Genomic DNA, 26,412 nt, shown 5'->3' with positions numbered 1-26,412 from the left:
CAGACCAGATGACACAGCTTTGCAGGCTGGATCCACCCTGCAGGATGGAGCTTCGAAACTCCTGATTTTCTGATTTAAAGTATGATCACAGTCAAGAAAATGTGTTAGCAAAAGTCATCAGAAGGTGCTTCTGATTTCTTTAATATGCTCAATTTAAAGTTGAGAGAAAAATTCAGACACCCTAACTCATCCTGGATCTGGGAATCAAACTGGGTTTCTTTTTCCCCTCTTACATCAGCACCAGTCACAAAGATTTCACAGTTGGTGACCGGCAGGCAAACTTGTGGCTGGATGTGCCTCTGCCACATCTGTTGCTGCATGGGGAAGGGAGGGGTATCAGGGACCAGCTAAGGGGGGGGGAAGGGAGAGGACAGGCAGCTACTGCAGTTACAATTCTGATTCTGGGAATACTTGTATTTGGATCAAAGGCAAGGGGCATTTTCCCTCATGTTAAATGGGGAAAGAAACCTTGTCTTGGATTCAGGTAAATATAGTAACTACAGATAGTTTTTTCTTGTTGAACCATGAGTAACACAGACACAGGGAATAGCTGTAAAACACCAGATTAGACTGTTTTATGGATCCCTCTCTGTGCCACATCTACAGAGGATGTTAATCTCTGTTTAACTGTTAACTATTTTGATTAAACATTGGAGGTCAATTAGAAAATTTCCCAATTTATTAATATTCAGTTAAAAAAACAAGGTGCCAGAGTGACACATTTAAATGTAAACGTCTCTTAGTATCATTTTTATTATTTAAATTCTTAAATGTGTTGAAATGAAGTGTCAGGATCAGGAGATAAAATCCCCAAGAGGGCCAGCTGTCCATCAATCCCTCCCCTGCCAGCCTAGGACCTCATTGTGTCAATTCCCTGTTGCAGCATCTCTCCCTATACTCAGTGTGCTTGGTTCATGCATGATGTGGCTCAATCAATGTCAGTGAAATGACATTTGGAATGAGTTGACTGAAATGATTCTGGCCCAGCCCCTATCTGGGAGCCAGATTTGCAACTAAAATTATTTTGATACAAGCTTCTTTTTGGCAAGCGTGGAATATTTTTAGGAACACACTATCAAGTGTCTATTAAATGTATTATCCATTTAAAGGATATGATGCTGATTCTAATGTCTTGTATTTGGAAGGGAATGTACAGTCAAGGAGTCTGCCTCTAAGAGATTTTCATGAAGTGTTTGGGAGGGAAAGCGAGATGCTATAGCTGTTTTGAGACTGTTCTGATTGAAAAAAAATGATTTCTAACATAGGATGACAGGGTTTTCCATGCCAGAGCAATTCTGATGCATCTATTCTTATCTTCTGCCTTCAGCGAATACATCATAGGTTATTGTGCAGTACTTTATATCAGGAGCCTCCAGATTTGCCTGGGGGCATGAGGTAGCAGTGGCAGCAGCAGATCCAGCACAGGTGGTGATGGGGCCAGTGTCAAGGCCAGTGGCAGAGGCAAGAGGGCAAGCTCACAAGCCAAGTGGCCACTTACCATGGCAGTGGCATTGGACCAAACAGCCACAGGGTGAGTGGGACTGTGTCTGCACAGACCTTGCTTGCTTTCCTGCTACTGAGCGTGATTCCTTCCTGACTTAAAGCCCTGAAGCATGTTTTCCTATTGCTTTCTTCAAACAGCTAGTGGAAGATTACTGATCACAGGCCCTGGTTCTAACGGGGGACTTCAATCACCCTAACATCTGCTGGGAGGGCAATACAGCAGTGCACAGGCAATCCAGGAAGTTTTTGGAGCATGTTGAGGACAACTTCCTGATGCGAGTGCTGGAGAGGCCAAGTAGGGGCTGTGCTCTTCTTGATCTGCTGCTCACAAACAGGGAAGAATTGATGAGGAATGTAGTAGCGGATGGCAACTTGGGCAGCAGTGACCATGAGGTGATTGAGCTCAGGATCCTGGGGAAAGCAAGGAAACAGAGTACAGACCCTGGACTTCAGAAAAGCCAACTTTGATTTGCTCCAAGAACTCATAGGCAGGATCCCCTAGGAAGCCGGCCTGAGGGGGAGAGGAGTCCAGGAGAGCTGGCCGTACTTTAAATAAACCTTACTAAGAGTACAGGAACAAACCATCCTGATGCACAGGAAGACTAGCATGTATGGCAAAAGACCAGCTTTGCTTAGCAGGGAACTCTTCAGTAAACAAAATCACAAAATGGAAGCTTATAAGAAGTGGAAACTTGGACAAACAACTAGGGAAGAGATATGCTGGAGGGTAGGGTTAGGATTCAGAGAGACCTAGACAAATTGGAAATTTGGTCCAAAACAAAACTCGTGGTTCAATAAGGACAAGTTGGCAACTTGGGGAGCAGTGACCATGAAATGGCTGAGTTCAGGATCTGAGGAAAGGAAAGAAGAAGAAAAGACCAAGGGGATTTAATAGCATCCTTTCACTACCAGAAGGGGGATTCAAAAGAGGATGGAGCTACACTGTTCTTAGCGGTGATAGATGAGAGAACAGGGAGCAATGGTGTCAAGTTGTAGCAAGGGAAGGTTAGGTTAGATATTAGGATGAACTTTCTCACTAGAAGCGTTGACAATATTATCAAAAATTAATTTTAGATGAATGCATGAGTGAGTGAATGAATATGGTATCAAGCATACCCAGTCTACTGAGAAAGCAGCCTGAAGAAGAACAAACAAACCATCTACAAGAAGATAAGGAGCAAGCAGACACCTTGTCTCCCCTGTCTCAGGATGTTGTAAATCAAAGTAACTCCTTACGATCCATTTTACCATCTGCATACCTAAGCCATGAAGTATGTGACGAGAGCCAGCTCAACAGCAACAAGGTGATTGGCTAAGCGGGTTGTCAAGGGCACTGCAGCAAAGTCTGCCTAAACTAAGTATAAAAGGACAGTGAAGACCTGGCCCCAACGACATCGTATGCCATCCACATCAACTCAGGAGAAAACTACCAGCATTCCTCCCATAAGATCATCCTGTCCAGAGGCACCACAACTGGCCATCGTGACTGAACATGAGCAACAGTGGATTGGCCTGTGTGTATGTGAGTATGAGTGGTTTTAGATAAAGCATTGCTTTTCCCCATTTGATCTATATGTGTCTATATGCTGAACCCGTGCATTGGTCTTTCGTCCAACAGGAGGGTGGTGAAGTACTGGTGCAGGTTACCCAAAGAGGTGGTGGAATCTCCATCCTTGGAGGTTTTTAAGACCCAGCTAGACAAAGTGTTCACTGGAATGATCTAGCTGGGGATGGTCCTGCTTTGTAGAGTGGGTTGGACTAGATGACTTCCTGAGGTCCCTTCCAACCATTGGCGACAAAGGGGGTGCACACGGGTGCACATGCACCCCTTGAGATTGGCGGTGCACCCCTTGAAAGAAGCACTGCCAATGCTGCTGATGGCATCTGCAGACAGTCGCTGATTGCCTCTGGTCAGCACTCGCCACCCCCCCCCACTGCCGGGAGCTTCCCACTCGCCGCTGCCCGTGCCCTCACCACTGCTGCCACCTGTGGGTGGTCGCCATGCTCCCCCAGCCTCCAGGGGCACACATCATTTATGCTTCCAATCCTATTTAAGTCGGTCTAATGAAAGATATCAGATTCACCCAAAGAACCTTGTCTGCCTATGTCCGTAGACCAATACGGCTACAACCTACACCCCTCCAACCCTAATTTTCTGTTATTCTATGATTCTGAAACCCCTCTGGGTAACCTGTTCCAGTGCTTTACTACCCTCCTAGTGAGAAAGTTTTTCCTAACATCTAACCTAAACTTCCCGTGCTGCAATTTGAAACCATTGCTCTTTGTTCTACCATCTGCCACCACTGAGAACAGTCTAGCTCCATCCTCTTTGGAACCACCCTTCAGGTAGTTGAAGGCTGCTATTAAATCCCCCCCCACCCCTGCCCAGTCTTCTCTTCTCTAGACTAAGTATGCCCAATTCCATCAGCCTCTCCTAAGTCATATGCCCCAGCCCCCTAACCATTTTCACTGCCCTCCATTGGACTCTCTCCAATTACATAGATTTATAGATGCTAGGGTCAGAAGGAAACTCAACAGATCATTGAGACCAACCCCTGTGTAGGCAGGAAAGAGTGCAGGGGTCAGATAACCCCAGCCAGATGCCTATCCAGTCTTCTCTTAAAGACCCCAAGGTAGGGGAGAGCACCACCTTCCTTGGAAGCCCATTCCAAATTTTGGCCACCCTTACTGTGAAGAAGTTTTTCCTGATATCTTGTCTAAATCTGCTCTCTGTCAGTTTATGACCATTGTTCCTTGTTACCCCAAAAGGCTCCCTGGTGAACAGAGCATCTCCGATCCCTTGCTGTGTCCCCTAATGAATTTGTAGGTGGCCACAAGATCACCTCTCAGCCTTCTCTTGCAAAGGCTGAAGAGGTCCAGATCCCTCAGTCTCTCCTCACAGGGCTTGTCCTGTAAACCCCTAACCATACGAGTGGCCCTCCTCTGGACCCTCTCGAGTCTATCAACATCCTTCTTGAAGTACAGCACCCAAAACTGCACACAGTACTCCAACTGCGGTCTGACCAATGCCACATAGAGTGGAAGTATCACCTCCTTAGCTCTATTTGTCATACATCTTCTGATGCATGATAAAGTGTGGTTAGCTTTGCTGATGATTTCGTCACACTGATGACTCATGTTCATCTTGGAGTCGGCAGTAACTCCAAGATCCCTTTCCACTTCTGTGCTGCTGAGAGGGTCACTTCCCAGCCAGCAGGTGTGCTGGATATTTCTGCGCCCTGGGTACAGCATTCTGCACTTGTCCTTGTTATACTGCATCCTATTGTGTATTGCCCACTTTTTTAACCTGTCCAGGTCTGCTTGCAATCGTTCCCTACCCTCCGGAGTGTGCACTTCACCCCACAATTTAGTATCATCTGCAAACTTGGACAGAGTACACTTCACACCCACATCCAAGTCACTGATGAAGATATTGAAGAGTACAGGTCCAAGGACCGAACCCTGTAGGGCCCCACTACCCACATCTTTCCAGGTCAATACCGACTCGTCTACTATCACTCTCTGGGTGAAACCGCTAAGCCAATTTGCCACTCACCAGACTGTGTAAACATCTATATCACAGCCTCTTAATTTATTTATGAGAATGGGATGAGATACTGTATCAAAGTCCTTGCTAAAATCCAAGAAAACGATTTCTACCTCTACTCCTGCGTCCAAGCATTTTGTGACCATCATAAAATGAAACCAGATTGGTCAGGCATGATCTACCTGCTACAGATCCATGCTGGTTTCCCTGCTGCATTATTTTTCCTGCTGGACTCCCACAGATATGATCCTTCATAATCTTTTCAAAGACCTTTCCAAGGATGGAGGTGAGACTGACTGGTCTGTAATTACTTGGATCTGCTATCACCAAGTCCAGTAAGGCATTTCCCCTAGTGGGACCGTATACCTCCTGCATTAGGTGAAGGTCCTGCACGCAAGTTAAGAACCTCTGCGAATGATTGGATTTGGCTGACTGCTCCTCCCAGCAGATATCAGGGTAGTTTAGGTCCCCCATGACAACCACATCCCTAGGCTGTACGGCCTCTGAGAGCTGCCTCAAGAATTCCAAGTCTAGCTTTTCCTCTTGGTGGGATGGTCTGTAGCAGACCCCTGCCACCAAGTCCCTTTCCCCTCGACCTCCATGTATCCTAACCCACAATACCTTAACTTTCTTCTCCTCTGATCCCATTTTGATTAGGGTAGGTGTATAATGTTTCTTTACATAGAGAGCAACCCTGCCCCCTTTCCTCCCTACTCTGTCCCTTCTGTACAACCTGTAGCCCTCAATGTGTACCGCCCAGTCATGGGTAGGGTCCCACTCCAGTTGATCCCCAGCCTGTCCTGGTGCATGGGATCATTCCGTCCTCCTACAGAACCTGCTGACAATTTTCTCCTGAGGCCATCAGAAGCCCAGCAAGGCTGAGAGGACTAATGTGCAGCATATTTGATGTTGCAATGTGTAAGACACAAAGCAAACTCTGTCTCTAACACATGGGCAACTATTTTGGCTGGCAGACTACTTAACAAGTTTTGGTGAGCTGTTGAGGGCTGCACACACATAATCTTCCAGAAGGTATCGTTTCAACATATTATTTATAAAAAACCCCAAATCACTGCCTGGAGGCATGGAAGCGGAAAGGGATCTTGGAGTCCTAGTGGACTCCAAGATGAGCATGAGTCGTCAGTGTGACGAAGTCATCAGAAAAGCTAATGGCACTTTATCGTGCATCAGCAGATGCATGACGAACAGAACCAAGGAGGTGATACTTCCCCTCTATCGGGCGCTGATCAGACCACAGTTGGAATACTGCATGCAGTTTTGGGCGCCACACTTCAAGAGAGATGTGAATAACCTGGAGAGAGTCCAGAGAAGGGCCACTTGTATGGTTAAGGGCTTGCAGGCCAAGCCCTATGAGGAGAGACTAGGGCACCTGGACCTTTTCAGCCTACGCAAGAGAAGGCTGAGAGGCAACCTTGTGGCTGCCTATAAGTTCATCATGGGGGCACAGAAGGGAATTGGTGAGGCTTTACTCACCAAGGCGCCCCCGGGGGTTACAAGAAATAATGGCCACAAGCTAGCAGAGAACAGATTTAGAGTAGACATTAGGAAGAACTTCTTCACAGTTAGAGAGGCCAAGGTCTGGAATGGGCTCCCAAGGGAGGTGGTGCTCTCCCCTACCCTGGGGGTCTTCAAGAGGAGATTAGATAGGCATCTAGCTGGGGTCATCTAGACCCAGCACTCTTTCCTGCCTATGCAGGGGTTCGGACTCGATGATCTATTGAGGTCCCTTCCGACCCTAACGTCTATGAATCTATGAAAAAATCAAGCATCTACTTTAACATTTTAATTTTATTTTAAATAATAATTTTGTCCTTTTCTATGTGTTTTTGCATAGTGTATATAGAGGTGGTTGCATACTGGCTCAAAATAAAGTGTTACTCTTCTATATTGTGTTGGGGTTTGGGGGGTGAGGAGGCTTGGGCAGGTGTGGAGTGTGCACGTGTGTGTGGGAACTAGTGCAGAAGGGGCAGGAGGAGGAGAAGCCACTGGATGCAGAGGGAGCTGAGCAGTACCCAGGAGTAGCCCCGCTGGGAAGCTGTGCATGCAGGCCAGGGCCAGGGCTGTCAGTGGGCATGGGTGGAAGTGTGGCACAGGCTGCCCTGGGTGGAAGCAGGCAGGGCTTAGTCCCATGAGGAGCGGTGCAGTTGGCAGGCTGGATCCAGCCCATGGGCCATATTTTGCCCACCCTGCATCTGGACTTACCCCCACTGAAGATGCCAGATGTTTCAGGTGAAGTTTTGGTGGGTGTAGAGACAAATCTTTTCCCTTTCTGGTACTTGCAGAAGGACTCCATTACCCTCCAGTTGCAGTATCTGAAAGGGAAATGTTAAGGCAAATGCAGCACATTAACAGCCAAACCCTTAATTTTTATGAGGATTGTGGCTGGAAATAGCATCCCATCTGCACTCATGGTTTCTTTGGAAGGAGGGAGAGACAGAGTCTGGCAATAACACAGCTTCCTCTAAACCAAGAGAGAGGCACATTTACCTTCTCCAGAAGTATATCAGGACTGGAAACACAGTAAGTATGACCCCATGATAGAGGCTGCGATCCACTGTCGCCTTGGAAGTTAAGTTTCGGATGTAGTCTCTCTGTCCCTCCGTTATGTTCACCTAGCCACAGAACAGAGGCTATGTCACAAGTGTGGTTTGACATATGGGCAGCAGCCCTACTGAACACATACACTGTCCTGCTGCCTGCCCTACATCTGTACTCATGGTTTCTTTGGAAGGAGGGAGAGACAGTCTGGCAATAACACAGCTTCCCCTAGACCAAGAGAGAAGCAAGAATCTGAATCTGCTGTCAACTTAAGAAACACTGCTATAACTCAGAGGTGTCCAGGGAGCATGCTTGTCTATTTCCTAGCTAAGCAGCCAAAAACCAAAGGAAATCCATGTCTGTCCCTTTCATCTAATCCCACCACCCTAAAAATCCCTGGACATAAGGATAAACAAAACAGCAGCACACCACAGGTTGGATATCAGTGACCTCTAGCAGTCACAGACTGAAAGGATCTCCTCCATTGACTGCAGTGGCAGCTTATGTGCTTCTACCCAGGCTTGAAGGAGTGTGGCGGTTGCTCAGTTTCCGTTGCCATTCAGTCCTCACTCTTTCTGGACTGCCATGAGGATCAGCTGTGACAGCAGCTTTTCATGATGAGTGGCTCCTGTCCACTAAGACCTGAACTGATGCCACTACCTGATTTCAGACCATGTCATGGACCAGTCTTCAGAACTGGAGTAGGTTTTGCTAGAGCAGATTCAATCCTATTCCTCATTCCACTTGTCAGACAGACCCCAATCTAAAAGGTTCCTAAATCTTCTCAGTGGTAAGCATGGTGGACATATTCCAGCATCCTACCCGCAGCTTAGGGGGAACCTCTGAGTGCAGGAAGACTTTAGCGATCATGACTGCTTTGCTCTTTAAAAAGGCAGCTTCTTTCTCGGAGTACATTCCGCAGGTGGCTAGTGCTGCAGCTGAATCAGACAGCTTACAAAACCTACAATGGAAAACTGTTAAGTATTTTATATTACATTTCTTTGGAGTAGAGACAAGGACCAAGATCTCCTCCCTTCCAGCTAAGTGGCCTAGCAATTAGAATAAATGGTAATACTCACTCTCTGGCCCAATGGATATGTTAGTCCATGAAAAGTGGAGAGCTATAAAGAGGAGCACCCCTGCCCCCAAAAAACCTACTGTTTGATGGCCAGGGCTGAGCTAGTGGAGCAGAGGATGCTTACTTGTCAATCTCCAGGAAGAACCAGAGGTCATTGACTAGAAAGCTGACAGTAATTAGTCGGTTTAAGACGCGGCGCTTTATGACTGCTGCTTCAACATCCTCTCCTGTGCTGGTGGTAGGCATGTTCTGGCGGGGGCTAGACCCTACAAAGTTAGTGCGTATGGAGCTGGAGGGCAGATCTGAGAGAGCAAAATGGAAGATGCAATGAAATCTTCTCTGTTGGTGTCCTGGAGTTGCTATCTAAGGTATGAGGCAAACAGTGAGTTTTAAACACTATGGGATGTTTTCCAGCATCACATTTTCCAGCATCTTATATACAATATTGCAGCTTTAAATAATTTATCTTGCTTGAACCAGGAGTGGGTGTGTTGCATTTGGACTGGAAGTAAGAGTGAGACTCAAATCCACTGGTGCAGATGTCACTGGCCTTGCTGTTTCTTTCAGTTATGCACATATGGTGTCTGCCTACCAACTTACCCCAAGACCTTAAAATATTTCTGACAATACCAACCTGTATCCTAATCCCTACCCCACCTAAAGTATTCTTTCCTATATATGTTAAAGCACTACAGCAAGGCATTACATGAAAAGGATTTATGCTACTGCTACAGGTAAGTCACCATATGGTAGATGTTAATGTCTGTAGCCAGGGGCTAAGGGCATGTTGACACAGCCTGTGACTGCTAGGGCACACTGCCACAAAACTGCCCATCCTTTTGCTCCCATTCCATATGTGCCAAATACTGAAAAATGTACAGCAAATGCAATGAGAGAAGCTCTGGATTGTGCCACAAAGCATGCCTCGGAAAGAGCACTGTGATGGGTGCACACCAAACAGGCCTCATGGCATTCTTTGCCATTTGGCATGTGCAGAGCAGGAGCAAGTGGCTGGTAGAGAGGGGGGGAGGCTCTCATGGTTGTGCTCCCTAGCAAGATCAGAGGCTGTGTAAACACTTCCTATGCTGCTCCACAGACTCATTGGAAATACAAGCAGTAGCTGGGAGGCGCACTGGGTGAGTCTGGATTATTCCCAAAGACAGAGTTGGTGCCCAACTGGTGGGGCCTGGTCTTTGAACTGTGATGCCTAGGTGATGTTACCTAATGGGTGTATAAAAAGTCCACTTGCATGTGTGCTTAGATTAACACTAGGTACCCAGGTACTTGGTTTAGGTGCCACATGCCATCTTGAGTGCTCTGTTCTCCTAGACTAGAGGCCATGAGTCCCTTCTCCAGTGGCTAATTCCTTGGGAGCAGATTCTTGCTATGGACAGAACAACCCAGCAGCTTCGTTTGTTCTGAACCAGGTGGTATCCAGGCCTCTCACCTGCTTTGAACAGAGGACTCCCTGGTAAGAAAACACCCTTCCACACAAGAGGTCCTGAGGATAGGAAGGGAGCAAGGCATGGATCTAGACATACTTTCCTTTTTGTTTGTTAGCTCCCTGTGGAGAAAGGTCTCAAACGCTCTGCGAGATTTTGGACTGGCCATCTCCCTCTGGAACTTGCAGATGCTCCTGATAAAGGCACGTAGCATAAACCAGACTCTTTTCTGTGTTAGAGAGCATAGATGGTTTCAGCCTACACATAGCACTACAGCAGTTACTGAGGCAGCAAGGGAAGGCAGTAATTAACTGTGGGCTAGATGGGGATGCCTTAAAATAATTATCCCAGTCCTATCCCCCAAGGTCTGAATGAGGAAGGATCCCCCTCCACGAGCACCTACGATTATGAACTAAACCACTATGTGAAATCACTGAACTCCACAGAGGTCTTTTCCTGCAGTTGAGTTTACAGGACTGGGGCTATAGATATTAACTCCCTCTCTGGCCGTTGTTCTGCAGCCCTGCATGTGCTCTTCTTGCCTGACACCCTTTGCATTTACATCAGCACATCTGCAAAACATACTGGCCGCCCCCTCTCTGGCACATTATCACGTCACCAGGTTCTCCTTACTCACCAGGTTGTCCTTCATGAAGGTTCCCTTTCTCTGCTTTTTGACAGCGTGAGTCTCATAAACATTGCTCCCAGGGAACAGGTCTTGGTACATATGAAACCTGCCAGAATGGACCCCCAGGAATGTGAAAGCATGCCAAGGGCAACCAGACTCACTGCCCTTGAAAGCTAGAGGTGAGGTTAGTAAAGGTTGTTATCAGGAGACAGCAGAGCAGGGAATTAATTTCTACATTGATCAAGACTCCTTATGCCACCTCCATTTTTGTGGGGAAACTTGAGGCAGAAGGTGAACCTAAACAATATCTGGGGCCCCTCCCCACAAGCCTCTTCTGCTAACCACAAGTTAAAGCACATAGGGGCTGCCATTTCTGTGTAGTACCCTGCTCCTGAACTCCTGGTTAAGAAAGGACCGTCATGGCCTTCCCTTAACATAACATGTACATATATTTGAATATTAAAATGAACAGACCCAACCCTACTGTCCTTATACAGGTAGCCTCCACTCCATCAGCTGCAAGTCTTTGCTGGGGCCAGGCAGGACTGAGTTAGCACTTCGAGATTTAGTGCCGGCCTTGCTGTCTTATTTTTCAACATTAGCACATCTATTTGAGCAGGCTACTTTATAAACCTATGAACAAGGTGTACAGAAAGCAGTCTAATGCTGAAGTGTTTCCCCATGTGGGAAATGTGGTTGTGTAACCACTATTAAATAATTTAGCAACAGTGCCCCACATCTCAGGAAAGCTCAGGAGCCCTTACCATTTCTCGTCCATTGCTTTCATGACTAAGTGCTGTGCTGTTATTAACATGGAGCTGGTGACCATGCTGGCTTTGGCTATTTCTTTGATGATGGGAGCATTGCACTGCAGCAGTTCCTCTGGAAAAGACACAGGATAACTTCCTATTATCCACACAAGCTGTGTTATAATTTCTGAATTATCTAGAAAATTACTCCCTCTCTCTTGTCAAGGTCACCTTGTGACCTTGTACTCAGGTCACAAGGACCTGAGTCATCATCATCCATCACCCTGCTTAATATCACTACTCATTCTATCACTTTTACTGAACACATTTTCCATTATTGCTTAGCTTATTTTTTTACTATTTTGCTGCATGTTCGAACCCATGCCTATGTCTGTAAAAATACACTTAGGCTCCTGCCACATTTTACATATGTTATACAATTAATTGGTTTATTGCACAATAAATTTACACCAGCCACTGATGCAAAGACCAGCCACACACACAAAGTATTTACCACACAAGTCAATGGTTAATTGTGCAATAAATTTAGACTGGCCACATATGCAAAGTAATTATCATGCCATAAAAATGTCCATCCATCTATAAAAAGAGTAAAAAGAGCCAACCAGCTACAAATTTCATGCTTGAAAATGTGTAACAACTTTATAGCTGGTTTCAATCCAGCTAATTTGGATGTGTGGTAGGGTCTTCAGAGATAATGGTACCTTACACACATTGTAAGTGTTATAACTGAGTCCAGTAACAGCTAATGGAGACAAGGAAGCATTATTCTCCCCACAGCAGGAATCTCTAGGTGAAGTTCATCATAGAAATCACAGAAAAACAGGACTGGAAGGGACCTACATAGTTCATCTAGTTCAATCCTCTGCCTGAGGTAGTATCATCCTTAACCAAACCAGTAGTTCCCTGAGTAGGGCCATAGGGTGCTAAGTGCCTGTAAGGACAGGAGTCTTAGGAAACAATGAAATGAAGAGAAATAAAATGAGAAATAAGATCCCTGCTGAATAGAAGTCACACTAGACTGGGCAGTAAGGATTTTCAAGACTGTATACTCTGCTACAAAGTGGGACCTAAATCCTGCAGCAAGATCTCTGCATTCAGCAGAAATCTGTGGTGCAGCTAGCTGGAAATACAGCTGAGGGACAAGAGTCTCTACCTCACCTGGAGCAGTGCACAGAGACCTTAAGCCTGTCCTTGATAAGGACTCCTCCAAGGATTCTTCCACTGATGGGGAAAACCAGTGTATTAATTTATAGTTTTAATAGCTCTGGCACTGTTTCAAAACCAGTTCTTCCAAAATTGACTCAGTGTAACATGAGCTGGTCACCTACCTAAACAAACATTTTACTGTGGATGTAGCTGTACAACAAATTACTAAATCCCCATTAGGGCTGTGTGAAACAGCACCGTTTCGTTTCAACTTCCGTTTTGCCGTTTCGAAGGGACAGCATTTCATTTCGTTTTGAAGCACTGTTCCGTTTCGTTTCGTCAAAACTGTTTTGCTATTTCAACATGTTTCGATGTTTCACCCATAGTCTCTAATGGGGAATCATGAAAATGCCTATAACTTTGTCATTTCTTGCCTGATTCAGATGAAAATTGCAGGGATGGTAGCCCCTTCTGAGGGCATGAAGCCTACCAAGTTTCAAGGAGATAGGTGCAGGTTTTTTGTGACACTGCACCTCAAATAGTTGAAAGCAAAACTTGTTTCACTTGCTGGCAGTGGCAGCCTGCTGTCATCTCATGCACGGATCTGGGGGCCTGCATCCCCAGGAGGGCTGTGCTGGTCTCCTCCCAGGGGTGGGATGACAGGAGGCTGGAGGAGACAGGAGGCTGCCACTGCTGCCTGGGTGGCAGTGCTGGGAAGGCAGGTGTGTGGAGGGAGGATGCTACAGCAAATTTTGGGGTGGCAGCAGCCCCCTTTCCATCGCTGCAGCCTGCCCTGAGCACCAGGGAGAGCCTGGTGCTTCCCCTGCTGCAGCCCTGGGAGCGACGGATGCTGCCTGCCTGCAGCTGCTGGGCTGCACTGCACCAGGGGGTTCAGGGCACGATGATGCTCAGCACCTGCAGGCAGGTGATGTCCTCCTCTCCCGGGGTGGCAGTGGGCTCCTCCCGGTGCTTGGTGGCAGCACTGGGAGGGCAGGCTGGTGGAGCCGCTTGGAGTGCAGCCCTGGCTCTTCCCACCTCCCACCACTGGGCTGCACTCTGAGTGGCTCCGCCAGCCCCACGGAACTGAGTCTGGTGGTGGGAGGTGGGGGAGAGCCCCTGGCCAGGGCTGTGCTCCGAGTGGCTCTGCCCCTGGCTCTCCGCCACCTCCCGCCACCAGACTCAGCTTCGTGGGGCTGCGGAGCCTCCAGCCGCTGGGCTGTGCTTGCCAGGGCAGCCTCAGGGAGCTCAGGCCGGTGGCGGGAGGTGGCGGGAGAGCCAGTGGCGAAGCCACTTGGTGCGTAGCCCTGATGAGCAGAGCCCAGCGGCAGGAGGCTCCACAGCCCCACAGAGCTGAGCCTGGTGGCAGGAGGCGGCAGACAGCCACTGGCCAGGGCTTCACTCAAAGTGCCTCTGCCACTGGCTCTCTACGGCCCCCCACTGCCAGGCTCAACTCTGTGGGCTGTGGAGCCTCCCACCGCCAAGCTGTGATCTCCAGGGCTGCACTCAGAGTAGCTCGGTCACTGGCTCTCCTGCTGCCTCCCACCACTAGGCTGAGCTTCGTGGGGCTGGAGGAACTGCTTGGATCGCAGCCCTGGCTCTCTCCCGCCTCCCGCCACTGGGCTGCACTCCAGGTGACTCTGCCAATCCCATGGAGCTGAGTCTGGTGGCAGGAGGCAGCGGGAGGTGGGGGAGAGCCACTGGCCAGGGCTGCGCTCGGAGCCAGGGCTGTGCTCCAACCGGCTCCACCACTGGCTCTCCCACCACCAGGCTGAGCTTCGTAGGGAAGACCCTGGTAGAGCCCCCTAGCCCCCTAACATTGCCCCAGCTTCCAGTTCGATTCCCCAGCTCTCTGATCGCTTCCCCCAGCTCTTCCTAGGGGGCGTGGGCTCCTGGATCTGCACGCTGGGTTTCAGCAGTTGTCGCTGTGGTTTCAGTGGCAGCCTACTGAAACCCCGCGCACAGATCAGGGGCCCACGCCCCCTGGGAAAAGCTGGGGGAAGCGAAATTTCGCACCCCCCTAATCCCCATCACCTAAACAATATGGAAATGAGGGAAGTTGTGTATGCCCACCATGGGTACTGGAGGACACTACACTTCCTCAGAACAGCCCTAGTGAAAGTTCTGCATATCTCCTTGCCAGAAAAAACCTTCTAGGAGAGACCATCTCCTTTGCTTTAACACTCAGCTAGAAGCCTTGATCAGTTTTGCTTTCCCTGGAAGCCCAGCCCCACAGAACAGCAGGAAGAGATTCTGGATACCAGGAGGGGTTATGGAGTGGAAGAAATTCTTGACAACATGGGTGATTGCATCTCGCAGAGCGTTGGCATTGGTCTCAGCACTCATCTTCTCCACCGCAAGCCAGAACAGCAACGGATGTTCAGAGTTGTGTCGAATGAGAAATTGCTTGAAGTATTCCAAGTGGACAGCATTGTGCAGAACTTCCAAGAAACACCTGAAGAGAAGGAAGATACCGGCTGAGATGGCAGTTCCATTGCATGGGACCTTAAGAGCAGGACCTCCATGCCAGCTTCTCCACTGGCACAGTAAATGTTTGTCTGATTTGCAGAGATAGTGAAAAGCCTAGAAACTTAGTGCATGGGAATGGGCAAACCAAGGCACTGTCACACAGAGCATATATTTTCTCTAACACTGGAAAGCAGATGGCTGCCTGATACTTATCTACTAATTCACTAGGCATTATGGAATCAAGCCTCCTGCCATGCTCCCATGTGGCAGATGAAACCTCCAATGGGTCAGTAGTTTCAGGGGAATATACCCTATGAGGCTGACTCCAAATGGAATCACTCAGCCACTACAGTTTTGGTGTAAATCATGGAGACATTTTGGATTTACATTATCGTAAGAGACCAGAATGAGTGCCAGTGGCTCAGTAGGTGGTGTTCTGAACAGAAGACCCTAACCAGACGATGGAGTAGGAGCAAGCTTAAAGTCACTGCACTGTTGTTGGGCACCTGAAAGTATTTGCTTTGGATGCCTTGCAGACCACAAGTGATCAGTGGCAGCCATGCAGTACCATTGGGCTAAAGAGGAGTCAGCTACACTGGGAATAAACTAAGAAAGGAAAAAGAAGTGCATTGGGAGGCTAGGGTGTGATCCTAGGTTTTCATGATAGGGCAGAAGTTTCATGTGCAAGAAGGTTACATATGAAGGGTGGGAAAAATAAGGAATTTATTCCCCTCCTTCCCACATTCCCCTGCCCCACCCACCATCCATGTCTCCAGGGAGCCCCAGTCTCTGAGGCAGGTGGGAGTGGTCCTGCAGGAAAATGAATTGGCCAGCAGCTGTCTGGAAATCTTGATGCTGGAGAGAGTGGTGTTGAGAGAAAGTAAATAAGTCCTAGGCTGTGGTGCAATACCTGGGTCTGGTGGATGGTTTCCTTATCAAGAAGATACTCCTCTTCCCTGAGCGCAGGCTGCTTTTGCTCGTCTTGCTCAAGGAAATACTTCTAGGAAGTTCTGGCCCTAATGCTGTTCCAGAGAGAATAGAATTATGCCCCCATCCCACTATTACATGGCTGTCAGACAGCTAACACAGCAATGCAGTTCTGGGCAGAGGAGTCCCAAAGGGTTTAAACTGGGGCTGTGTGCTACCTCCATCCCCATGATGATAGTGGCTGTGCTGTAAGGTCAACTCAAAAGAGACTGTGCTCTGGATATTTGTCATCAGAGCATAGTCTTCTCTTTCTGGGGCTGGCTACTAGGAATCCTCCCCTTTCCCCTATACTGTGGCACAGAGTCTGGAGCACTGGATTTTCTGAATGACCAGATTTCTCCTCCTTTCCCTCCTTCTAGAGACAATCTCCTAGACCTCGAGGGAAGCAAGTCTAGAACATGGGAAGCAAGTGAGCAAGGACTGTCTGACTTTTCCAGGATTCATTCAATGTCATGTCACAGAGTTTTAAAACTGTGCCTCCTATTCACTGCCCAAGCATCTCCTTAAGTCTGCTACAGTTCTAGTTAAGCAGTACCTACCAAGGAAAGGAAACTTGGCACAGAAGAACCCATAGTCTTCACTTAAGATTTTTACAGCTATCAAGGGATCCTTCAGGGCCAACTCATCAAATGTCATCTTCTTATAGTCTGCAGAGGAGAGAAAAGGGGAATAGACTAACCACTCGTTCATCCTAGCTGCAGTTGCCCATCAGCCTTGGGAGGAAGCTTAAAGAAATGATTGATGATGTTATGTTATTGGCACTAGAAAATCTCATTCTTTCTCCAGCCTGGTCCCATGAACCAATTGCCACTGTGATGTGGGATGACTAGGATACCTGGTTCACAAAAACTCAGAGACCCCTCAAAATGCATACTGGTGCTTTGTCCTTTGCAAACACTACTGAAGCCTCAGAACCATATTGCACAATGCTCTGAATGAGCAGCATTGTTCCCACTGTACCAGAAGGCTCTTCCTCACAAATTCAAACAGAGATCCATGTGTTGGTTAGAAGGTGTGGGAAACAGTGTCGCAGGCCAAGACTGAGGGCACGTGGCCAAGATGGTGGGGGGGGGTTGGTTCAGCACATCCAGGCTTCAGGCTGCAGCACATCCAGGCTGCAGGTTGCATACAGGAGGGCAGGTAAAACTAAACACCCTCCCCACATCTGCTCCCTGCTCTCCAGCAAGAGGTTGCCCAGGGTCAAAACTGGTTGGTTATGTCTCTGAAGCCAATGAAATATTGGGAGTTTGCCTGCCAAAGACTGCACAGTTAATGGTATTGACCAATACAGATGCAAAATCCATACTTTGCAACGCCTCATAATTTGGTGAAATCAGTATCTTTCACTAGATCATCAAGTGGAACTTTTAGCAAGGGATATTTCCAGTACCAAACTTCCACAGGCTGCCATTTTCCTCTGAGTTGTTCAAACAGAGTATTATAACATGCGGCACAAAATGTATTTTCTTTCCTGCTCAAAAAAGGCCGAATGATGATTAGCAAAAATAAAATTTAAATGCATCTTTTGGCTGAGATCAATGACAGAAAATTTAATCTCTAACGTCAAAAGTTTGAAGGATTGGTTTGGCTAAAATTGACTGTCAAATTTGTTTTGCAAAACTTCAGCCACTCCATATGCCTGCAGAGGAACAGGGTGATTTTTCCAGAAAACTAATTTTGTAAAATGTTTTAAATATTTTCAACAAATCAATAGCTGGGGAAACTCTCCAAGAACCTCAATGCTTATGTCAAGTTAACTAGAGGAATCACTGTAACTCTAGGTTTGCTCTGTGTTTCAGCCTTTTCCCAGACTGATGTGGATGCTGATTACTCAGCTGAGTGTGTCTGAGCCCCCAACCAAAAGAAAGAGAGACTCTTTTTACCTATCTTGTGCACAACAGGCTCCAATTCCATCCAGATAGATCCACCTCTTGTGAGATCCTCAGTAGCTATTAGGCGCCAGTGTTCATCTAAAAGTGACTCGAAGTCCCTGGCTCCTCCTAAGACCTGGCTCAGGGTCAGAGATTCATTTGTCCTCTTGGCCAGCAGATAGCGTTCAATTTTTTCAGAAGTTTTCTCTTGTCTTGCAGGCTTCTGAATGCTGCTTATCTGAGACTACAGCACAAAGGGAAAAGACTGATTCCACAAAGCCTGGGTGACATCCTAGGAGCTACTCTGCTAGAAGAAACCAACAACTTGTCAGTTGTTTCAAGCGCTGTGAACATTCCTGACATGATCGTGCTTAAACATGGGCAAGGCCACACCGGGTGCTTCTGCTGAGGACAGTGGAGCTCAGACAGTAACTGGTACTCATGTTTATTATTACAATCTGTACTCCAGTACTGCCGGAGGACCCATCATGATGGATGGATGCTATACAGAGACAGCCTCTGTCCTGAACATCCTAGTCTAAATGTTCAAGAGAAACAAAGGGTGAGAGAAAAGTAGTAATGCTATCCTTCAGCTTGCCTTGGGTCACACATGGAATCTGCAGTACATCCAGGAACTGAACCCAGATCTACCTAGTCCTCTGTATTAGCCTTAAGACTCTCCTTCCTCTTCATTAGTGAAAGGAGAGACTCCCCTTCCCCAATACACCTAATAAGGAATGGATCTAGAGGGGGTGCTGCGGTGTGGTTGCACTCCCCTCTTCCCCCACTTCATTTGACTGTGAGCTCTTGGTGCAGGGTCTGCCCAGAGGCCCTGTTTTCACACAGCTCTAGAGTCCAAAAGTCCCCTTCTTTCCCCTATTGCTGAGCTCAGTGAGAGAAGAAAAAGGAGGGGAAAGCCAAAGAGCAGCAGTGCTCATCCCCTGGACTCCAGAGCCATGTAAAAGCAGTGTCTCTGCCCAGATCATGCCCTGATCAGCTGGTGAGCTCAGACCTTGCTGTTCTTGTGGAGGTCTGTCCAAAGCTGGCACTGACCAAGCCACGTACTGTGTATGTGCGGCACAGCCAAAGTGTGTGTGGGGGGTGGGAGGGTGGGGAGGGAGTTGCACTCCTTTGCCACATTGCTGTGTATTACCACACCTAACCGAATAACAATCAGGAGGAAGAGCAGAAGACATTTCTTCTTGACAACAGTTGATGACAATGCCATCTTCTGAAACACAAGAATCACTAGTCTTGGAGGTATAATGCCACTCAGGGTATCTGTACTATGACTGTCAGCTAGCCAGGGTGAGTACTGCTAGTAGGAGAGATGCACCAACACACAGTTAGGCATGGCTTGCAAACAATGCCCCAAAAGCAGGCTAAATATTTATGGTTAACTCCCACTGAGGTCTGTGCTGTCACAGCTGGCCTGCTAGGAGTACCCAAGTTAGCTAGTTCGGCAGTCATTCCAGTCCATCTGCTCTGATGCTGACGCTATGTGAAACACAAGCATAGAGTATGCAGCTCATTACCTTATCACTCATGTAATCCAGGCATGGGCATGCTAGGTTGGCTCTTTATTTAATACAATATGGTCCATGCCATATGTCATAGGGTTGTGAGGTAGTGCCAAGAATGCTACCAAGGGAAGCCCACCCTACTGGTTGGCTACCCTTCGCTTGAGTGGCAGAACCTGTAGATGCATTACTGCAATTCAGCCCTCAGTTACACTTGTGCAACTTCTCTGGCTAAAGCAGGCCTCTGAAAGCAGAGTGGCACTCCTTGTCCCCCATGGCAAACTTTGTGGGCTATGGCTTTTAACCATTAGTGAGCAATCCATGTGATTCACAAGACAACAGGGTTAGAATACCCCTTGGCTGAGCAGCGTGCTGCTGAGACAGTGTGTCCAACTGCTGTCTTGTTCATTACTGGTGCAATTCTGCTGCCATAACTGGAGTGACCCTGAGAGGATTTGGGCTCAGCTAGTTTATACCCTGCAGCCCTAACACCTGCTAAAGTGCTAATTGCATCCAGAAAGCAGTTCTGTGATCTAAAAGGTAATTTCCTTCACAAGGGGTGCTAAACAATGTGGCCATCTCCTTAATTTGCAGCCATCAAAAAGAATGACGAAGTGCAACACTTAATAGAGGCCTAACAATGCAGAAAGAAGCTCAGTGGAATTATCAAAGTGGTCCCTTAGGTATTAGTTTTATTGGCTCAAGGTCAATTTGTATAGAAGGAGCCAGAAGTTTGGGGAACCCAGTTTTACAAAATAAAAGACATGATTTTCAGGCAAATCTGTTCAGTACCTAACTAAAGTTAAGGGGAGCTGTCAGTGCTAAGGACTCATTTAAAGTCAGGTCTTTGTTGTATCAAGTGAGGCGCTTAATACAGGAGACGAATTGAAAAGTGTTGACTTGAGTCAACAAAGCTATTTATATGGCTTTTACAGGGCCCCAAAATTAACTAGAATATCTTCCTGTCTATTTGTGGGATTTTTTTTTTTACAAGACTTTCTTGCAGCAGGATGCTACTTGGAGTTAATACAACGTGGGACCTGGCTTTGTGGAATTTCTCATATCAAGTAAGATAAATACCTTATGGAATTTGGTTCCTTAAATTACTCTTTAGGGCATGGAAAAAAGTGTGAAAACATAGATACAACTGAAGATAAGGCTAGATGATCCTCCCCACTATCAAGACACTAATTATGGGCATGTTTTATGCATGCAGATTTTTTCATTTCTTGCCTAAACATCAATTTCCATTACTGTGCTAAGAAAACGGATGGTTTCTGTATAGAATCTATTCCTGTAAGTTTTCTGATCAGTATCCTAGTCCCTGGTTTGCATATAGGTTTGGCTCCTATTTTCTGCTCTGAAAAGCTGTTTCTCTCTGTATTCCTGGTTGTCTCTGGTTAACCAAGAGCAGGTGTTCCAAGATGCATGTCTAACGTTGCATGTAACTGCTAAATTACTGGGGTTACTGGCTAAGAAATTTGAGGATGCTGCTTCAGAGTAAAATAGTCTCTTCTACACAGCCACATGCACAACAGTAATACCTCACTTGATGCTTTCCCAGGCATGTACAGATGGAGTGGTGTGCTGTACACATGCCTCTGGGCAGTCCTGCCTGCGCTCTAACACAAGCATGCTCAGACCTACATGGTCAAGCAATCTGTGTCCCCCTAGCAGCTGTCTCTTACCACAAACCGAAGGAATATTTCATCATCATCATCTAGGAACTCATCATAGAAGCAGCTGAGGATCTGATGAGTAAACAAGGAGGTGCATTGTTAGCCCGTGTCTCTGTTGGTAGTGGTTGGAGCCCTTGGCTTTTAGGCTGTCAAGGAGGAGCTTTACAACAATAGGTGCATTGTGCTGGGAAAAGTGTAAAGGCTATGTTGCATAGGTGCAGGGTACTCTGGGTAGCAGCGGAGCATGCTTCCCTATCCATGAACCTTAACCCTGCCCTGGACATGCAGTGGTTAGGGATGAAAGGGAATGCCTGCTCAACACTTCTTAGTGGCTGAGACCACTAACAAAAGGTTCAGTTCCAGTGGTGGTTTTTCTAATGCAAACTGGGTTAAGCCCTTCAACTCACATGTCACACTGGCTGCCTGAGGACTACTGGTTTATAACAACTTTTGGTCACAAACATCTATCACAATGAAAGCAGTAGCCTTGATGTGAACAGATCCTTAGCTCAGCCTCCCAAGCTACCCACCCTGCCTCATGTGGAGTGAAAGAGAAAGTTGGAGAAAACAGACTATAGTTGTTTTCAGCTCAGAGCAATGTCCCTACTAAAGCTTCATGGCACCCCTGGGGTAATTCTGCTTACTTGATTCTTGCACCTCCATTTACCTTCCCTCTTCCCTACCTTTGAATGTAGGTACTAAGCCTTTAAAAAAGGCTTTATGTTGCACCCATGAAATCCACTTTTGGATCAGTTAATGGGTAGCTGCTCATCTAGGTACCCATGTTATGTGCACTAATTTCCATTTACTGATGTAAAGGCAGGCTTGTCATGCATGCCAGCTATGTGTGCAGGTAAAATAGACAAAATGTAGGTGCTAACCTTTGGAGATTTGGCCTCCTATCCATTTGTGATTTATTCCACATCCACTTGGGAGTTTCTGGTTCAGAATCGAATGTCCTAAAGTACGCCTTCCAGGGTCATAAAGTCTAGCTACTGCATTTGTATATGTGCATGGTACATAGGAGAGGTTCCACCAGATACCCTAGCACTCAGATTTGCAGTGTTACAAATTAGAATTATCTAATTGTAACACCTATCATGTGAGGAGTACCAGTTACTCTTCCCAATACCAGCATCACGGTCAGCATTTCCTACCTTGCAAATTTCTTCCTGTGCTTTTAATATCCAGGGAATGACTTTTCCAGAAGGCAGAAGGTCACGCAAATTTCTGAGAGTTTTCAGCTCCAAGGGAAGTTGCTGGCTGTTTTCTGTCAAGTAGGTCTCGGATATCCTTGCACTCAACAACTGCCGCAGAAGAAAGCTTCCTCCTTTGCTGGAACTCAGCACTACATTCAGAAAGTCCTCCAGATCGTGCCACAGATCCAAGAGATGGGTCTCCACTGTATGATTCCTGCGCTTCAAGAACTCCCTGAAGGGGCATCCTGCACAGCTGTCAGCATTAAGTACCCAGTGCAGGAGATCTAAAGGGGGAGAGGACTTGAGTATTTTTTTCAGGGCTAGCAGTGATGGCAGCTGGACAACAGGTGTGGAAGCATGTATTTCAAATAGGGGTTTCTTTTTGCTGAGCTCTTCCACTTGAAGAGGAGACTGGGATTTGGGGCTGGGACTTTTGGCAGTGGCATCTTCTCCTCCTGTCTCACTAATGCTCTTTTCAGGAGGCTGTAACTGCTGAGACTCATTTCTTGAGACATCATCCTTAGTCTGCAGTGCCTCTGGGTCTGTTAAGCCACTTGCACTCTTAGCTGGCCTTGGTGTTCCCTCTGGCTGCAACCCACAACTTGTAGGTTTCCCTGTTTCTTCAGCTCTTTTCCCAGAAATTATGAGATTCCAGGTCTCCTCCTTGGCTTTTCTGCTGCAGTAGAGTTCCGACGTGTCCTGGCTCTTCTGTATGCTCATTGTGGAAGCTGGAGACACTAGCTTCTCCCGCAAGCCCACCCATAACAAACGGTCTTGATACTCTTGCAGTAGTGGCTGGCATTCTTCCTCCTTCTCTATGCACAGTTTGCAATGAATGAAAAAGTTAGGAAGCCAGTAACTTTGAACTTTAAACAGGGCCAATTTCTGCATCTCACTCAGGATCTCTCTCCTGGTACTTGTGTATTGAGGGTGCCAGTCGGAGATCTTCAACAGAGACTCTGAAAAGGACATGAGGAATTATAGACGGACAGTAGGGGCTTGAGCCATAAACCAGGAGAGTCAGTGGTGACCTTGGATCAGACTTTGCAAGAGCTTCCAGCAAGATCTTTGGGGGAAAAAAATGAGCACATGGAGCAGGTGTGAGAGGTGACATAAAAAGTGAAAAGTGGCTCCCCTGTGAGAGAGAACTTTGTGGGACTAAAAAATAATCACATATCTTGTTTCCACTATATCTTAAGCTGTTCCTACAGAGACTTGTTGCAGCACCTTCAAATCTACATTCCTAGTTCCAAGTTAACTTTAAGACTTTAAAAAAAAATTATACTAAATTGAGACTTTTTACATGCAAAAAGCATCCAATATACAGAAGAACAGTTAGTAATAGATCCAGAATAGAATTTGGTGTTTATAGCAACAAGAAACTGATTTGAAACAGGAGCCAACATCACCACTTAACTTTGTAGTCTGCTTTTTTCATTCCTAGATCTCAAAGTGCTTCACACAGGAATGTAAAGGGTCCCTGCCCCTCAATTTTCCACATGGGGTAAGTCAGTCACAGAGTAAATCAGTGGCAGTCAGGAACAGAACACAAGCCAGCTGATTCCTAGACCTGAGCTCTGGGCTAGGGACAGACATTCAAAAAATCCAAGCCTGAACTGATTCAATCTTTACAGGTTAGTCTAAACTGTGTAGATTGAACTGATTTGCAAGTGGATAGCTTTTGATTCAGAAAATGCAGTGGCTCAGGCCAGAAGCAGGGGGGGCACTAGAGCAACCCTCCCTTCCCTTCCCTCCCCCCTCCACTTAGCACTGTGGAAGGGATGTGGCCGGGCCCTAGGAGAATGCTATTATTAGGGAGGGGTTTAAACCCCCACCCTGGCCTGCACAGTCCCCAGCCAGGGTGTGCCTGGAGAGAAAGGGGAGAGTGGTCATTGCCAGGCTTTTCCCCCACTCACTGCAGAAGGGGCAAGGAGTGATGCCAGACCCTGGTCCCACCTAGCACTCTGCGGCAAAGGGGAGGTGCAGGGGTGGGGGGAGGGAGGAGCTGCTTGTGTGGACTACATGCATTTGTATTATCCTGCTAGCTAGTGCTTCATATTTGCCTAAATCTCAAACTGACAGTACTACTAGGTCCCATTTGTTGCAAACCAGGTCATTTCTTATACCTCTCTCTGTCCCCTGTTGAAGACTGACAGATTGTGGGACGGGGAAGCTTCACTCTAACCAGGCTCAATAATTGACGTGTAGAAGCAATCACCAGCATTAATTGCTGCATAGTGACCCTTTATTTGATATAAGGGTTTCAAGGTCTGAGATGCATTTTTGATGACTTTGAAGCAAGCCAGCAGGAAGCTTATCAGAACACAAAATGTATCAGCCCATCAAGAAAACAAAAGCCTCTCTCTCATTAGTTCAAGCTCTTCTTACCTCGGGGTACAGACACTTTGCAAGGCGTTTGCAAGCCACTGGCTTCTTGCTCAGGAAGAAAGGAGGGAGGGCGGCTGGGTGACAGACATTACCACCTGACCTGCTGATTAGTTCCAGAAAGCCATTAGTTGGCACTGTTCTGTCTGCTTTTGTTCCAGTGAAATTGGAGACACACACACATAGACATCTCTCAGCATTAGCTAGCTTGGGGGTGGCGTGGCCAGATGCTAACTGAGGTCCATGCCACGGGTCCCTGCTGTGGGAGAGGGGATGGGGGGGAATCTCTGGAGATGCTGCTTTGCTGCTGCCAGGCAGATCCTGGCTGCACTCCCCTGCTCCCTTCTTAGCCAGCTGTAGTCCTGCTCTCTGGAGCAGACAGCCCAGCCTAGGGCTGAAAAGCATGCTGGGGGACTCTGATTTAATTTAAACCAGGAAGGGGTCTGGGACAGAAGTTCCATAAAATGGTTTGACACAAATAAGTTAAGTCTGATACTACATTCAACCAGGTTTATATTAAGCCAATTTTGGCCATTTTGAAACTGGTTTATGTGCGCTGAACTTATGTTCTGTTACTGGTTTAAACCAGTTTCTGATCACTTAAACCAGTTTATGTGTAACTTCTGTCCCTAGCCCAAGTCTTGAGTCCCAAGCTATCTTATATACACATACATACAGTTCAGTCCCAGTGTCAGGGTCATAACCCTGGCAAGGCTTTCTATGAATAAAAGTCTCAGATCAGCTTGTGCTCTGTAGTAATTTGATCATAAGCTCCACCAGGCCTGATCCCAGGAAAGACAGAATCATCCTTGCTAAAGGAAGCTGTGAGAATTCAGTCTTCAGTTTTATTCCTTCCAGCATCAGTCTGCTTTACCATGCCATGGAAGAATTCCTGCCTGTGGCATAAGGAAACAGATTGGTCACTTATTTCCAGTCTCTACCTGCTTTTTAAGCCCAAGCAGATGGAGAGGGTGTTCTCTTCTGGAGTGAAAGGAATGTGGCCACAGTGAGCGTGTTTCACTTTGGAACTTCACGATATTGCTGATCATTCTGCATGGTGGACCAACAGAAGTCAGCCTTATGCTCAACATACCCCCTCCAATAAATAGGTCATGACATTTCTGTCCTCAAGGGTGGCATGGGATACTCAGAGTGACAAGAAAGTGCACTGACCCACTGGAACGGTGCAGTTCCTGTGAGTTCTGACCCATCTCAGATTATCTTACCTATAGTCCTGTTGCAGAGGGTGACAACGGTAGAACCCTCCTGCAAATAAGTGGCCTTCAGCACCTGGAGCAGAGACAAGTAGAGCTCTTGCTGCACAGCATCTGACTCATCAATCTCCAGAAGCCTTTCTGTAGCCAGCCAAAACTTGATCAGTTCTTCCCCTGTGAATCAGATTCAGAGCAGCATGGTTGAATTGGGAGTGGGTAGTGGGGAAAGAGAAAATGGAGGGAGGGTGTTGGACAGGCAGGTTGAGAGAGACTAGAGGCCATATCTAGACATGCGCTTAACTGTGGAATAGACTAATTAGCTGCAGAGTAAAGTGTCACTGTCTACACGTTAGATGGTATTAGCCTGCAATAAACTAATTAACACTGCAGTAAGATAGTACTGTCCATATACCCT

The 26,412-nt window shown here is 47.1% G+C and overlaps 1 protein-coding gene across 1 annotated transcript in view; it reads right to left on the bottom strand.

Annotated features, from left to right (window-relative positions):
- Positions 1 to 26,412, bottom strand: part of RGSL1 (regulator of G protein signaling like 1) — a 43,527-nt gene that overhangs the window by 6,095 nt on the left and 11,020 nt on the right. The window contains exons 6-20 of the mRNA XM_059727662.1: positions 26,010 to 26,171; positions 22,313 to 23,357; positions 21,209 to 21,263; positions 18,013 to 18,244; positions 16,669 to 16,776; positions 16,053 to 16,164; positions 14,935 to 15,128; positions 11,522 to 11,639; positions 10,767 to 10,863; positions 10,135 to 10,358; positions 9,647 to 9,698; positions 8,812 to 9,050; positions 8,432 to 8,570; positions 7,559 to 7,683; positions 7,274 to 7,383 (exon numbers count right to left, since the gene is read on the bottom strand). Coding sequence (XP_059583645.1) covers positions 7,274 to 7,383; positions 7,559 to 7,683; positions 8,432 to 8,570; positions 8,812 to 9,050; positions 9,647 to 9,698; positions 10,135 to 10,358; positions 10,767 to 10,863; positions 11,522 to 11,639; positions 14,935 to 15,128; positions 16,053 to 16,164; positions 16,669 to 16,776; positions 18,013 to 18,244; positions 21,209 to 21,263; positions 22,313 to 23,357; positions 26,010 to 26,171 — 3,012 coding nt within the window. The remainder of the gene's footprint in view (positions 1 to 7,273; positions 7,384 to 7,558; positions 7,684 to 8,431; positions 8,571 to 8,811; positions 9,051 to 9,646; positions 9,699 to 10,134; positions 10,359 to 10,766; positions 10,864 to 11,521; positions 11,640 to 14,934; positions 15,129 to 16,052; positions 16,165 to 16,668; positions 16,777 to 18,012; positions 18,245 to 21,208; positions 21,264 to 22,312; positions 23,358 to 26,009; positions 26,172 to 26,412) is intronic.

This window comes from Alligator mississippiensis, chromosome 5 (genome assembly GCF_030867095.1).
Source record: "Alligator mississippiensis isolate rAllMis1 chromosome 5, rAllMis1, whole genome shotgun sequence".
In the NCBI taxonomy this organism is placed as follows: domain Eukaryota; kingdom Metazoa; phylum Chordata; order Crocodylia; family Alligatoridae; genus Alligator; species Alligator mississippiensis.
The sequence above is the reverse complement of the archived record's forward strand: the minus strand, read 5'-3'. Positions and strand labels throughout refer to the sequence as shown.